At 43.1% G+C, this 15,562-nt stretch overlaps 1 protein-coding gene across 2 annotated transcripts; it reads left to right on the forward strand.

Annotated features, from left to right (window-relative positions):
- Positions 1-20: 20 nt before the first annotated feature.
- On the forward strand, positions 21-14,920 carry LOC143104628 (ubiquitin-conjugating enzyme E2 Q2-like). Of its 2 annotated transcripts, none has more exons than XM_076268773.1 (13): positions 21-232; positions 2,298-2,402; positions 2,907-3,029; positions 4,777-4,827; positions 6,551-6,691; positions 7,253-7,337; positions 7,424-7,484; positions 7,984-8,074; positions 8,231-8,289; positions 9,024-9,072; positions 9,453-9,548; positions 10,117-10,183; positions 12,213-14,920. In XM_076268773.1, exons 1-13 carry the CDS (start codon positions 74-76, stop codon positions 12,242-12,244), a joined length of 1,119 nt encoding a protein of 372 aa, XP_076124888.1. In that variant the 5' UTR covers positions 21-73; the 3' UTR covers positions 12,245-14,920. The 2 variants fall into 2 exon arrangements, with proteins under 2 accessions (XP_076124888.1, XP_076124896.1); XM_076268781.1 differs by having other exon boundaries at positions 6,554-6,691.
- The last annotated feature ends 642 nt before the right edge of the window (positions 14,921-15,562 follow it).

Below are 15,562 nucleotides of genomic sequence, written 5' to 3' on the forward strand. Positions count from 1 at the left end.
AGGCTCGATTGCGCGGTCGCAGTAGTTTGCAACTTCCCCCCTTCCCCGTGGGTTGGCCGGAGATGAGTGGAAGATGTCGGTATCGGGGCTCAAGGCCGAATTAAAGTTTCTGGAGTCAATATTTGACCAAAATCACGAGCGTTTCAGAATCATCGATTGGAAACCAGATGAACTCAGTTGTCAGTTCAATGTGACCGGCGAAAAGCTCCTGATTATACATTGCAACATCACGGTAAGATGACAGAGGATGAGGGTATCCTAGAGTTTGTTGGTTTGAGCATCAAGCTAGTACCTAGCTGGTTAGCTAGCTTTCTGTTTAGGCCCAATTTCCGAAAGAAAGAAAAAAGGTCAGAGGCCGCGTTGTGTATGAAATGAGGTAGCAGTAGTCAAAATAACAATATGGCATTACATGTGTATGTGCACTGTCACCTTTATCGGGTATTGACAGTTGTAGTATTATTAGGCATGGAGTAATCTTGGCTAGTGTGTCCAAAGCAGTTGCCTACTTTGAAGCTACGGAATCAACTCAGCAACTGCGAGCTGTTCGTACTAATGGGTTGGGAAACAAATCTAAACTTTTGTCCAACATGAAAAATAACAAGCCATTGTCATAAAGCAATGTATACTACTGTTACTCATGTTAAATGAAGGCATCTGAGAAGACAATCATGAAGGCCGATGTTTTGAAATCTAGCTAATATTTCTAGCTAACATTAGCGACATAATATGGAGGAGTTACTATAGCTTTAATGCTAACGAGCTAATGTTAGCAACTGAACCTACGGACTGAACGTATCGGATGGTCAAAACGTTAGGTCTGTCTACGTTAGCTAGTTTCCCCATAGCTTTCACTTTAAAGCTAAAACGTGCGACATTTTAGGTTCTTTTCGCGTTGCTATGAACTAAAACCATCATAGCTAACATTAACGGTTAACGTGAGATCATTTGCAATCAACGTTTAGCTTACTTGCTAACTAGTTCTAGTTGGAAGCCTTGCCTTGGCCGTAAAGCTAGAAATTCTAGCCTTCTTAGCTCCTCAGTTATATTTAAGTTATGTCCAATCCAGCTAGCTAGCTTTCTTACTACTAATTTATTTATTTGCCAGGGAACACGCAGAATAACTAATGCGATAACTTGTAAAATGTTATCTTAACTGTTAAGCGGTTATACCCACCGCTAACGTTGCAATAAGTTGTCAATATTTGTTGGTGACTTCTAGCTAACGATAGCAAGTTGTCATTAGTTATGTTTGTATTATCCTGACACTTGAACTTAAATTAAGGTATATTTTTATATGCAGAATCTATACATAAGTCCTTATTACATTTTAATCAATATGGTATATTTTTTAAATATTATGGTGACAATTAATAATGGTTGGTCGGTCGCAATGTTTTCATGCAAAAGAACAACGTTGCTAGTAGCTAGCTACCTAGCTTGCAGCGTAGTGACGTTATGTTGTTGGCTTGTTATTCATACAGGAAAAGCAAGTGTTGTACGCGTCGTGTTTTTACATTTTATACACTGTATTGCGACGCCATTTCAACGAAGAGGATCACCTTTGCTCATTTAGACAACGTAGTTACGCAAGTTTGACATTTAACAGAAATAAATTACTATCAACTAGTCACCCCCATCTACAGACCTATGATGTTTTCATAACAGCTCAGCCTACAATAACTCAGATTGAGATATCTGTCGAGACTGGAATTTTTTTTGCATACAACGTCATAGGTGATGCCATATACTTCGACCACAAAAGCATTCTTATATCCACAACCCGACATTCATTTGATACAATCTCACAAAATCCTGTGTTGATGTTAACCCACGCAAAATAGTGTTGTTTTTACAATTGCAGGTATTTGCAGGTTTCATGATTCTTCTGGATAACTCAATTTTATGTTGTTAGAGTTAGACACATCTGGAAGATGGATGCTGTCCATCATGTTTATTTAAAATGCAGTATCAGTGTCAGTGTAATATTAGTATTAGTGCTGAACCTAGCGTTTTAATTCCTGCTGCCCTTGTGCAGATCCATAGATGCCCCTGAATTTTTTTTTTAAATCTACCAATTGTTATCTCAAATTCATTCACAAAGCAGTGTTGAAGCCAGGAATGAAACAATAAATGTTTGATACTGAAAAAATAGTTTAATCTTGCCATCACTGCTGTTTGTGCACATCATTCAGCGGTGTTTGGTGTGCTGCCCTTAATTGATGCAGAGACTGAGAGTGCCCCCCATTTGAAAACTAATCTTGTGTGTGTTTGTGTCTGTGTCTGTATCTGTCTGTTAGGAGTCTTACCCAGCTACACCGCCCATATGGTTTGTTGACTCTGACGACCCGAGCTTGGCTGAGGTACTGGAGCGGCTGGACGATGTGAGGAGGGGGAACACTCTGGTAAGAGAAGGAACCCGCTCACGCCATGCACACAACAGGGGGGCCCCAATACCACAGCCCTCACTCAATGCACAAAACAGGGGGGCCCCAATACCACAGCCCTCACTCAACAGAGGCCCCCAATACCACAGCCCTCTCGCATGGCATGTCCCTGACATGGCACACGCCCTTGTGTGGCGTATGTGAAAGGGCACAGGGCCTCACTCGGCTGCTGTTTACCCCTGTGGATTGGGTGGGAGTTGCTGGACATGCCATAAATTCTGCTATGGTGGGATGTCTGTCTGTGTGTGTGTGTGTGTGTGTGTGTGTGTGTGTGTGTGTGTGTGTGTGTGTAGCATGGAACTGACAATGTCTGTAGTTTTCCCAACTGTTAGATCTCTCTCTCTCTCTCTCTCTCTGTGTGTGTGTGTGTGTGTGTGTGTGTGTGTGTGTGTGTGCGTGTGCGTGCGCGCGCATGTGGAAGTGCTAACACGCTAACTGTGTTGTGTGTGCTGGGTTGTGCAGCTCTTGCAGCAGCTGAAACGGCTCATCTGTGACCTGTGCCGCCTCTACAACCTGCCGCAGCACCCTGATGTGGAGATGCTGGACCAGCCACTGCCTGCTGGACCCATTAGCCAGGACAGGAAGGTATGTGCCCACGTGCAGGACAGACAGGTAGGACAGACAGGTACGTGACCACGTGCAGGACAGACAGGTATGTGACCACACACAGGACAGACAGGTAAGACAGAGAGGTAGGACAGACAGGTATGTGATCGATCACTCAGGTACGTGACAGAAGTAAGTGACAACACATAAGACAGGTAGGACAGACAGGCACGTGACCAGTTGTAGGAGACAGGTTGGTACAGACAGGTATACGACTACTCAGAGGACAGACAGGTAAGACAGACAGGCACGTAACCAGTTGCAGGAACGACCAATATGTGACTACTTGCAGGACAGACAGGTAAATGAGTACTAACAGGCCAGACAGGTAGGGCAGACACACATGTACATGACTACTAACAGGACAGACCGGTAGGGCAGACAGACAGGTACATGACTACTAACAGGGCAGACAGACAGGTACATGACTACTAACAGGACAGACAGGTAGGGCAGAAAGGTATGTTTTTACTTGCAGGACAGACCTGTGCATGACTACTCACAGGATCGACAAGATATAAACCTACATATCTACCCAAGAAAGACAGGAGCATTTGTTTAGCCAGGACAGAAAGACTTCTGTTAGAGAGAACGGCACATCTTCAACCAAGTCATAAAGGTATATTTTTACATAGTAGACAGAGGAATGTCCCTACAGGGAGAACATAAAAGCTTGAAGTAGGGTACTGACGGCATGGAGGGCTTTGGATTGAGGTGATGCTAGCCGGCCCAATGGATTGGCACAGCTCAGTAACGAGAGGGAGTTAAGTCATTTAGAGACGAATGACTGCATCACAGGAAGTGCATCATAACAAAGGGACGCCAGACCCTCTTGTAACAGCTGTGATACTGCAGACTCGTAAAAGTAGTTAGAAAATAAGGCAGAAAAACGACAAGTTTCCTCATGCTGCTTCCTTATGTTGGAATGTGCAAAAATGTACAAACAATCAAGAGGATGCCTTCTTGTATGTGATTTCTGCAACAGTGATACTGCAAACGTGTTGATAGCCTATTGTTAATTTATATGCTGTAGCCTAGTGTAAAGCATGTCACACAGTAGCCTAGCCTACAGAAAACACTTAATTGATGTGATGTGATATAATGATAACTTGTATGCCTACAATGGTTTATTAAACATCATAGTCATTTATTTAGTCAGTCATCATGTTCATGCTAATGAATAGGAAGGACACCTGAACGATAGCCATAAACCAAAATTTCGCGCAATATCTGCCGTGATTCCCTATGCGTGAGTCACAAGCTCCTTCCAGCTGACTCTGGCAGATCTTGTGGACAGTCAGTCGCGATTGATTATTTAATAAATAAATGTGAATTGCGAATAATAATAAAAAGCTTCTACCTAATGTGACTATTTTTTCCATGAACTGTAAAAGAAAACACGTTTTTTCCAGCTGTATTCTCCATAAAGAGTAAAGTAAATTATGTACTTATTTTCGGAATTGACGTCACTTCCTGGACTTGTCTGAGGCTGGTCTAATGGGTCTGAGGTCTCTTAATGACTTAACCGCTACTGTCAGTAACACTGCACACAGTAAAGCTGTCTGTGATAGGACGGCTCAGTAACCCTGCACACACAGTAACGCTGTCTGTGATAGGACTTCTGAATAAACCAGACCAGTAAATGAACCTGAATCATGACCGCTTATGGGCTCTCTTTTTCCCTCTGAGTTGTATAGATATTTATCCACATTTTCTGATTTCCCAGCATGGCACCACAGACACCTCAGAAGACGAAGAGGAAGATGACATGGGAGAGGTATTCTTCCCTATTCATTATATTCCACCTGTGCTGTAGCTTCCTGGCATTGATTATTGATTTCCTGCCGTTGATAGACTTGATTACTTAGCATGTACTGGAAAACAGTAAGAGACCACTGCACATTTTTCTGATGTTATCCTACGGTTGCTGACATTCAAATGAGTCATCTATCTATAAATTACACGAACGTCTGTCTGTTTTTTGTATTCACATATTTCTCAAACCATTCACCCGATTGATTTTAGACTTGGCAGGTGTCTTGCTATGGGCACGAACTGAGCGGTAATGGTCCTGAATTTAAGGACATTTCAGAATGATGCAAAACATGGCCAGCTACAGACAGCGAGTGGTCAGAGTGTGATGTCAATAGGCTACCAGAGACTGTTTGAGTTACATTGTTGCAAATTTCATGATGATGCATCATTCCACAAAATGGTTTGTCTTCTTGATCAAGTTATTCAATAGGTGAAATGTAGCCTTAACTCAAAACGGCTGTTTATGTAATTTTGATCTATAAAAAATATCTGATGCAGCCATGCTTAAATTCTGCTCACTGCACATTTATTATAACGTAATATAATATCCAGTATTCATTACTGAATGCTTCGCTGGAATTATGTTTTTCCCTATCATCCTATTTTTAATGCAGTCCTACCTGCGGGCATGTAATCGGGATACGGGTTTTGTACAGGAATAGCATGTTTGCACAGGATTTGCGCTAGTATTCAAAATTAAAAGACCACTGCAAATTTGAATATGACTATCAATTATTCAAATGTCACTCAGCAATAGAGTTCTCAACGGGTCGGGTCGGCCCGACAAACCCGACGGGACCCGTAGGTTCGGGCCGGGTTCGGGTCGAAAATATAAGCAAATGACTCGGGTCGGGTCGGACCTCGGGCTTAATCTTTTCTGCTCAGTGAAAAAAAAAAACATTTAGCCTATTAATCATCGCAGCTGTTCACCGTAAAGAAAGTCTGCTGCTGCGTGCAACGTGCATGAGAGGGGCAGACCTGCCGCTGCGTGCACGCCTTTAGCCTGGAGAAGAAGATGGAGTTGTTGAAAAGTAGGCTAAACTTGACGCAGGTGAATTCACCATCGCTACTACAGGAGTGGGAAAATCAGAGGTCTGGAAAGTGTTTGGAGTGGTGCTGGATTCTGATGGAAATTCTTCAGGTTATGTGCAATGCTCAAAATGCAAGGTGCTGATGAAATATGTGACCCTGCAAGGCGAAACCAGTCGCTTTGGTAAAATTTACAAAATTAAGTTATTGTGCTCATATGAACGCCCATAAACTAAGCTTTCCAACGATATGTTTATCAAGGGTACTGTATTGCAAAAAGTATCGCTAAGATAACCGCATCCAAAGTTGGCATGGTTCTTCCATCACGAAATGCCAGAAGAGGAGAAAATCACCATTTTAAGTGATTCACGCTAATGTGTTGAATCTTCACCTAAATAAAGTCATGGTTTAACAGTCAAAATGTAGCCTAAGCTTTTGTTTTACGTCGGGCCGGAGGCCGGGTTCGGGCAGATAATTCATGTTGATGTGTCAGGTTACATCGGGCTTTAAAAGCCACGGGCCGGGTCGGGTCGGGTTGTAATTTTCAGGCCCGTTGAGAACTCTACTCAGCAACCGTTGGATGACATCAGAAAAATGTGCAGTGGTCATTTTTTCCAGAGCTTTATATCACTGGTTTTGTGTATCTTGTGTGGCAGCAGGACATTGAGGACCTTGACCACTATGAGATGAAGGAGGAGCCTGCTGAGGTCAAGAAGTCAGAGGACGACGGCATCGAGAAGGAGAACCTGGCCATCCTGGAGAAGATCCGCAAGAACCAGAGGCAGGATCACTTAAATGTAAGAGACACTCAACCGTAGAGGAGGGTTCTTGCGTCTACGCTACGGGAGGTTGCAGTCACTGTGGATCTTTAACCCTTAAAGGTATACCGTCACACCGGTGTGACGGGAATGTTTGGAAAATTAACGTTAAATTAAAAGAATATCTGGGTTCATTGAATTCAACATAGAATTTTAGAACCTTCAATTGTTGCGGAATCTTATGCTAGAATGTTCAAAAAACCACACCTTTAAGGGCTAGTGGCCTTTCTCTATGCTACGGGAGGTTGAGGTCACTATGGGCCTTGCCTCTCAGAACTGCTACTAAGCAAGCCTCCTCCTCAGGTCCTTTATAGTCGAACCTATATAGTCGTGCTGTCAGGGATGTAGTACTGAAATGTCAGTGCTGTACATCCATTGGACAGCAGGGGGTGCTGTTTCAATGTATCTCTGTTGAACCAGCAGAGGGCTGGACGGTGCTGATTGCTCCATGTATATATTCTTATTTTGTATTGAAGGATGCTGATTGACCTGTGTTTCACTGATGGCATGTGTTTGGTTGTGTTGGACTGTGTTGTGCAGGGTGCAGTGTCGGGCTCGGTTCAGGCATCAGATCGTCTCATGAAGGAACTCAGGGAGATCTATCGATCACAGAGTTTCAAGTCAGGTGAGTGTGGTGAAGAACTCATGGCTCACAGAACAAACATGGCTCTGTGCATTCGTCCCATTCATGTTTTCTGTGCATTCTTCTAGGGATCTACTCAGTGGAGCTCGTCAATGACAGCCTTTATGAGTGGCATGTCAAGGTGAAAACGTAAGTTACATTTATTTTCATTTAGCCATTTAGCTGACACTTTTATGGGATATTTCAATAAGTGACTGAATGTCACTGAATGCAAAGCGTCTTGAAATCTGTCTTAAGTAGAAGTTTCCCTTCAGAGACGCATATGTTGCACTGAATAGCTTGTTTTCATTTGATGTAAAAAGGGCTGTGCTTTCACCAGATGAAGGACAGGTGGCTATATCAATAGCTTTACGCTATGGTTTAAAATTGGTTATGCCATTGGGGACAGGTGGCTATATCAATAGCTTTATGCTATGGTTTAAATTCAACATGTTTTTTTTAATGATTGTTGGCAAGTTGTCTTGTGCATGTTAATTCAGTCTCTCATACCAGAAATGTTATTCTGCCCTTCATTTACATGCTTCCTGTCCTCATCTGAATTTTGCTCATCATAACGACGATGTTAGTGAAAAGAAGTTACAGAGTGAATTTGAGAGTCACGTGTTGCGTTTGCGTTGTTTGTCCTCAGGGTGGACCCTGATAGCCCGTTACACAGCGATCTGCAGGTCCTGAAGGAAAAGGAGGGAGTGGATTACATCCTGCTGAACTTCTCCTATAAAGTAGGTTCCTCTCCCCGGCTGGACGTTTCTCTCCTCTATAAACCCCAGAGGTGCCAACGCTAACTGCTCCCACGTGTAGTACGTTCCTGTTCGTCTCACCACTAAAAAGCTCCCGCTGATGTTAAGGAGCTAAATTGGTTGTTTTTTTGTTTACAGGACAATTTTCCGTTTGATCCACCGTTTGTACGGGTAGTATCCCCTGTTCTCTCTGGAGGGTAAGTATGCGTTCCTGGGAACATTGTAGAGCCTTAATCACTCTCTTCCTTCCTGTCCTTCCCTCATTTCCAGGGATGTGAAGATGTGCTGTGAATCAGATAAAAATTGATACACACGTGTGAAGATTACAACCGGTTGAGATAAAAATGTATAACAATGCATTTTTTAAACAGATTAGGGCATTATCTTCTTTTAGTCATAATTTATCTGCAGCACAGGTCAGAAAATCTTTTCCCAGACTCAAAAGGGCCTGTCCCAAGGAGAAAAAGTGTATGTGTGTGTGTGTGTATATATATATATATATATATATATATATATATATATATATATATATATATGAGTAACATATTATTATATTATATATATATATATGTATGTATGTATGTATGTATGTATGTAATATACATAGCCTACATATATATGTAGGCCTATATGTCCCTTCCCCACAGGAAACAATGCTGCAGCTTTTGCAGCTAAAAAAAATAAAATATCCTGAGAAAATTACATTGTGAACTTAATATTGTGAATCGTTGAGCATATTGTTACATCCCTACTCTTTTCTCATTTACTTCCTGCTAGTAGTCTGTTGTCTGGCTCAGTTTTCAGTCCTCATGCGTGAAATGGTCTTCCTATCTCATGCTTTACTGAAGCTGTGTAGATGCCTGACTAACTGTGTTTTGATCTTACTGTGGAGATGCCTCAGACTGACTGTGTTTTGATCTTACTGTGATAGTTACGTTCTTGGTGGAGGAGCCTTGTGTATGGAGCTGCTCACTAAACAGGTTTGTGTTTAGCATGTCTTGGTACACATCAGCTTTAAATAATTAAAAATTATTAAAATTATCTCACAGTCTTAAAGATTTTAATATGCAGCTGACTGGACATAGTCACAGTTCATAAGCATTTCAGAAGTAAAAAATGAAATGTCATGTGTGGTGATGCAGGTCTACTGCTGAAACAGCCGTGCGCGTCAAGTTAAATGCCCCTTTTCTGTCTTACACTCCCCACCCCCCTCTCTCTCTTTCTACTCCCTGCACCCCCCGCCTCTCCCTTTCAACTCCCGCAACCACCCCCCTCCCTTTCTACCCCCATGCACCCCCCCCCCCCCCCCCCTTCTACTCCCCCGCCCCGTCTTTCTCTCTTGTTCTCTCTGTTGTCGCAGGGCTGGAGCAGTGCCTATTCCATAGAGTCCGTCATCATGCAGATCAACGCCACCTTGGTGAAAGGGAAGGCCAGAATCCAGTTTGGAGCCAATAAGGTACTGTAATTCATTAATGGTGCTCCACATGCACCCACAGTCTGAAGAGAGTGTTTCTGTCTGCTCACGAGCCCTGTAGCAGTGGGTCTGTGGTGTAGGAGTGAGAGAAAGTGGAATAGAGCATTAGGTTCAATATTCCAATATGTGATTTAATGTCACTTCGACAATAAAAGTATGCTCGTACTTCATGACCCTGTATGATATCTGTCCCAACCATGGATAATAAGGCGTCAGGGTTGATATCACTTCTTGTTGTTTGTTTTACGTCAAAAGCCATTTGCATCATTGATTAGGGTAGCCTGGATGTCTCCTGACTCTGCCACTGTTACTGTATATCTATCCTTTGCTGTTGTATACTTAAACCCTGGATAATTCTGTGTCAAGTCAGAGGCGCATATTCTGGAGTGCATTGTGATTCGTGTGTGCCTCTCTCCTGTATACAGCCAAATTAAACTCTGCATCTTGATTGTACTTCTCCGTGACTGGATCTCGTGTCTCACTTTGGTATGCCATATTTTTACCAACAGGACTGCTAAACTTTTAACACGCGTGTCCTTTGCTTTTACAGAACCAGTATAATCTGGCCAGAGCACAACAGTCGTACAAGTCCCTGGTGCAGATTCATGAAAAGAATGGTAAGATGGATTTCTAAGAGCTTTTCTTGAGTAACCTTATTCAGAATGGGTCTGGATAGATCCTCATCTTAATGGATTAAACAGGCTTGCTTACAATGATCCTGGCCTGTGCTGACGCTTTACATGGTTCCCGCGGATCATTAAAAAGTCTTAAATTGTCTGGAATGTCTTGAATTTTCGAAAAGGAGGTATTCAATTTGTGTAGGCTATGGGACCGCCAGCGAGTGCAAGAGAGCGAGTGCAAGAGAGCGAGTGAAATGTCTCCACCCGGTTTCATGTATTTTTTAAACGCAACTGTAAGTGACTATAAGGCTACTGGCGAAAGTGTAGTGGTTGCAGCGTGAAGATGTTTTTCACGGGTGTCATTAAAGGTGTGAAAACGGTAAGAATATGTAAAAATATGCCTGACGTTTTCGTGGTGTAGCCGAGGCCTGAGAGATACGCAGGTAGCCGTGAACGGTAGAGTGAAAGGGAGAAAGTAGGGAGTTAGTAGGCCAGTTAGCGATAGGGTGGCCATACGTTCGGATTTAGGCCAGACATACGAATTTTAAAAGCCCTGTCCGGCGCAGCCTCAAGCCGGACGCTCATTTGTCCTCCTTTTGGAGTTGCGTTGGTCTTAGAATCTCTGCTTGGACGCAGCATCGTTTCACAAACTATAGACACGAAGACTTCTGGTCAAATTATGCGCGGACCGGTGCTTCTGTCACTCGTCTGATAATTTGCTGCGCAATTTACGAAGGAACCACGGACCGACAGAAAAAGAAAACAAACGTTTTCGCAATCAGGAGGAAATACACGTGAAGTTGATCTTTTTGCATCTCTCTTACCTGTAATATCTGTCTGCAGCTTGCTTGCCAGCCTTTCCCAGTACTTTGCAAAAGTTGTGAAATATAACCGCATTTTTTTTATGTCGGCGACTACATAAAATTTTGGCTACATAAAAAAAACGCATAATACGTGCGTGCTTGAGATGAAACCAGCAGTTTTTCAGCAGGAAACATGCGAGGAGGACCTGTCTTAATTAATGGGGTGGTTTCACTTTGTGGTTGTGGTGGTTTTACAATGTTTCAGTCAAGCTTTGGTTGGTTTAAATACAACTGGTGTGCAAAATTTAAAGTAGTGGATCAACTTTGATTTGCTGTGCTGCATATGGGACAAAAGATGCACATAGTAAATTATATAAAGTAGGCCTATTAAAGTATTTAAATAGCTTATTCTACCTTAGAAAAAAATATTGAAGGGAATCTAGTCCAGTACACATGTTTGGTAAGTAGCCTAGGCTACTACAGATACAGGTGTAGAACAGTCAGTCTCAGCCAGTAGCACAACCAGATATGTACAGCCAGCTTCAAAAGCAAGCAGCCCAGACCCTAAAATTGGGTATTTATAGCTGTGAAGCTGTGACAATTATTGTCTTTTGTCAAAATATATTTGGTAAATTCTGTAGACATCTAAAATTAGTGTTGAAATTAGTAGAAAAAAACTATTGCATAAAACAGTTTTAAGTTGTTGTATGTATCTTTTTTGCTGTGGTATAGTCTTAATTTTTCCATTTAGATGTCTTATAAAGGTCTTAAAAGTCTTTAAATTTGGACTTGTGCAGATACCCTGGCTTTAGATTTTTCCAGTTCCTAAACATGCATTCTGAAATGGCACCAGTGTTGAAGTGTCAGAACTGAAATTATAATGCACTTAAAATAGTGTGTTTTGTACCATGAACAGCTAGATGGCATGAGACATCCTTCCTACACTGTGTCCTAGATTTTAAAGCAGTAATATTACAACCACTTCTGTTGAGCCTGTAGGCTAGAGTGTGTCACATTTGTTGATTTTCAAATTGTAAATCGTCAATGATTTGGAAAATGTGTTTTTGTGTTGTTAGTAAACACTGAAGGGATAAGAATTTCAGCTGCTCCCAAAACTCCTTGTTCCTTGATTGTCATATTGTTTATATTGTCGTACGGTTTTGTTCTTTAGAAATAGTATATTTTGTGTTGTTTTATTTGTACTGTCTCTGTTTCCTCCCCAGGCTGGTACACCCCTCCAAAAGAAGATGGCTAGAGTTGGACCCTCTGTCTGTGTGTACTGGGAGCACAAGTTTTCAGGTCAAACCTTACGCTTCTTTTCTTTCAGTAGTTGTTTTCTTTCCCCTGTTCTTTTTTGTGTAATATTTCCCTACTTCACTGACTTCACTGGGAGGGAGGCGCCCTCCGTCTCCATGGAAACGGACTTCCGTTGTGTTGTTTGGAATGGCTTCTGTCCACTCGGGCTCAGCGAGGACCAGACGTCTGGTCAGAGGTCGGAGGCCAGAGCTCTGCTCTGCTCCGCCAGAACTTGGGAGCGAACGGGAGGGCCTGGCTGGAGCCTCCCCTACGGACGTCTGACATTTCCCATGGCCAGTGTGTGGCAGTGGGCTTGCAGTGGTGGCCAGCTGCTCAGTGGGCTTGGAGTTCGTTGAGGAGAAGGCGGCCACTGCTGCAGGCGTGTGCTCGTCTCCTGTCTCTGGGACAGAGGGTGGAGAGGGACTGTCTCTCGACTCTCAGATGCTGGTGGGAGAGGGACTGAGTGCTCTCGGAGACGGCGGGACAGACGGCGGGGACGCAGTGGAGCCGGACTGCCCTGGCCAGCCATTCCAGAGACGCTGCTCTGGTCTTCTCTGAAGCTCTTGTAGTGTGTGAAATGTTCTGGTTCATACTTTTGAGATTGTTACAGGACTATTATATGCTTGTATTGTACTCTCCATTGTCTTAATGATTATTGTCTTGACACCAAACATGAAGTGGAGGGTGAGAGAGAGATGACCATGATGACTTCAGCTAATCCCACCGATGAGTACCCAACAGCACATCTGTCCTCACTAGCTTTTAGCATGTAGCTAACCCCCCAGATAGACACAAGCGTGGGCTTCAGAAGGCCCCACTGGGAGGTGTCTGCCATTGTACCATAGCTGAAAAGTAGTCCTGCATACGCGTGTGTGATATTGAGCAGATTTTAATAGTAATACAGAGACACGCGTGCGTGCGTGCATTTGTGTTGCGCGCATGCGTGAGGTCGAGACTAGGCGGCTGTGTTTACACTGCGTCTGGTCAGCGGTAGAGGTGATCAGGGGACATGGTCAGTAGTAGAGGTGACGGTCTGTCCCGTCTGCAGGCCGATGTAGAAGCCTCTCCGTGTTCTTCTCTCGCCGTGGTCAGTACGGGTGGAAGGTTGTGCTGTATCCTAATGTTATAAGCTGACTCCTCATCACATTAAATCCTCTCACTAGCGTAGTTCTGTACAAAAATATGGTTAAGCCTTATGTTTTCTATTTTTGACAAGCGTAGCTGCTCAATAACCGAATACAATAGAGTGAAAAGGATAATACCATAACAGAATTCTTTTATCATAGTACAGTGTTAAGCTGTTAAGATGCACATTATAGAAAAGGATTATAACTTGTTCCATTGCTGGGTTAGGTTTGCTTTAGAACATTCAAGTGTACAGCATGCATCATCGACATTTGCATTGCAGTTGGAGATGGAGAATCTTGTCACTCACCGTTACTTGGAGTTTAAAAGAAAACAAAAAAACAAAACAGTGAGTACAGAGGGTTGTCTCTTTAAAGATGTCCCTTCATTATGTTCTGTAGAAACTCAGGAACAAGTATAGCCTTTAAAAATGAACGCCATGTTAACGGGGGCCTCCTCTTCATAGAACCAGCCCTCTGACACACACACACACACACACACACACAGGAGCCGCACGGCCATGCCCAGCGCATCATGCTAACACACACACACTGGAGCCGTGCTGGCGTCTGTGGTCTGGAGGGTAATGGTGTTACTTTATGCTTCATGCTTCTTCTGTTTTTATCTCCAAATATGCTATTGGACATTAACCCAGGAACGACAGGCGTGGCAAGTGCTCTTGTTCCGCTGATTGGTATTTGCACAGTATGCTTAAAATGTGCCTCTTTGGTCCACCTGGAAGATCATGTCATATCCAAACACTGAATTTAACCTTGTATAATATGAGTTAGGTAGGAATATAATGTCTGTTGAGCCAGGGGTGAGAAAAGTTGTTCAATATTCCTTCCTTGAGCTCTGATTGACAAACATAACAGCACATGACATAACCTGGTGGTGCACTCCGGCCACCAGCGGTGGGGTTTTAGCTGTGAACTGTTCTTCGCGATTATGGCCTCGGGCGTGGAAGGATGGGTGTGTGTCTTGTTTCTAACTGATGGTTTGAAGTTGGTCAGTACTGGCCAAAACGAGCTAAAGAACATAGCATGGTCCTCTCGGAACTTAACTATTCGCCGATAACTGTCCTGGAATAAAATTCTCACATAAAAAGATCATACATCTTCAGTCAGTGTAAAGCCATCTAGAGCCACAGGTATCATGGAGGTTCATCTCTATGTTTATTTTAAAGGTATTGTCGGAAATGGCAATAAACTGTCATACAAGTTCTAAATGCTCCTGGACCTGGCTGTCATCAGAAAGCCTTCCTCAGAGATATAGGCCCATCGCTTGCTTGCCCTTCACTATTGGGCAGTGTTTGTTCTCAAGTCCCCATAGGTCAGTTATGGCCTCTGATGTGGTGCCATCTATTGGTAGTTACGCTGTTCAACTTCACGCTGGGGCCATGTGCTGGGTTTGGCTTGTTTTTTCTTTTCCATTGCAAGTGAAATTTCGACCATGTACAGAATTTGTAAACTTGTATCAAGTTTATGAATAATAAATAATTTTACGATGATTTGCTTGCTTGTTGACTGTCAATCAAATGTTGTGTGATTGTGAAGTGTGATGTGATTTGTGGTTTTCATATTTTTAGCAAAAAAAGTGATGTTTTGCTTTTCAGTTCAGGATATACTGATTTTAATCCTCCCACAAAATTATGTCATTGATCAACACACACACACAGTTCCATGGTCTCATTAGGAACGCTTGTTATCTTTAAGTTACTTTTTAGTCTGAATGACGTGTGCTTCAGCACAACCCAGAACTGCCAGCTTAGCTCCCAGGAGAAGCCTGGAGAGATGTCTCCTACTGCCAGCTCGGCTCCTGTGAAGACCCGGAGACTTGTCCTTGGGCTACGCCTCAGCTTCCTGCTGTCCCACCAGGCCCTGCCCCATTAGAGTGTCTGAGACTGAGAGTATTTGGCAGTCCTACCAGGCTCAGCTCGGTTAGTCCACCAATGAGACGAAAGTCTGTCTCGATGGTCAACAAGTCTGTCACACAGACAGAAAATAATCAATTGTATTACCAGCTGTGTAATGCTGCTTACTGTTGTCATGAGACTGTGGCCAGAGCATACAGGTGAAGGGTTTACCCACAGCAGCCTTTTTTATGGCTGGTCCATTCTACACACCAGAGCCTCCCCAGACCAGATTCTTAA

Source organism: Alosa pseudoharengus, unplaced genomic scaffold, assembly GCF_046254945.1.
Source record: "Alosa pseudoharengus isolate Yale_2024_CS ecotype anadromous, Long Island Sound unplaced genomic scaffold, YU_APseudo_1.1 YU_APseudo_1.1_scf_10, whole genome shotgun sequence".
Lineage (NCBI taxonomy): Eukaryota > Metazoa > Chordata > Actinopteri > Clupeiformes > Clupeidae > Alosa > Alosa pseudoharengus.

What these genes read in the sequence shown, in the direction of transcription:
- LOC143104628 (XM_076268773.1), top strand. Translation starts at nt 74, where the DNA reads ATGTCGGTATCGGGGCTCAAGGCCGAATTAAAGTTTCTGGAGTCAATA. An exon ending in TGCTGAACTTCTCCTATAAA is followed by an intron (nt 8,075 to 8,230) that starts GTAGGTTCCTCT and finishes TTTTGTTTACAG; the next exon opens with GACAATTTTCCGTTTGATCC. An exon ending in TCCCCTGTTCTCTCTGGAGG is followed by an intron (nt 8,290 to 9,023) that starts GTAAGTATGCGT and finishes TTACTGTGATAG; the next exon opens with TTACGTTCTTGGTGGAGGAG.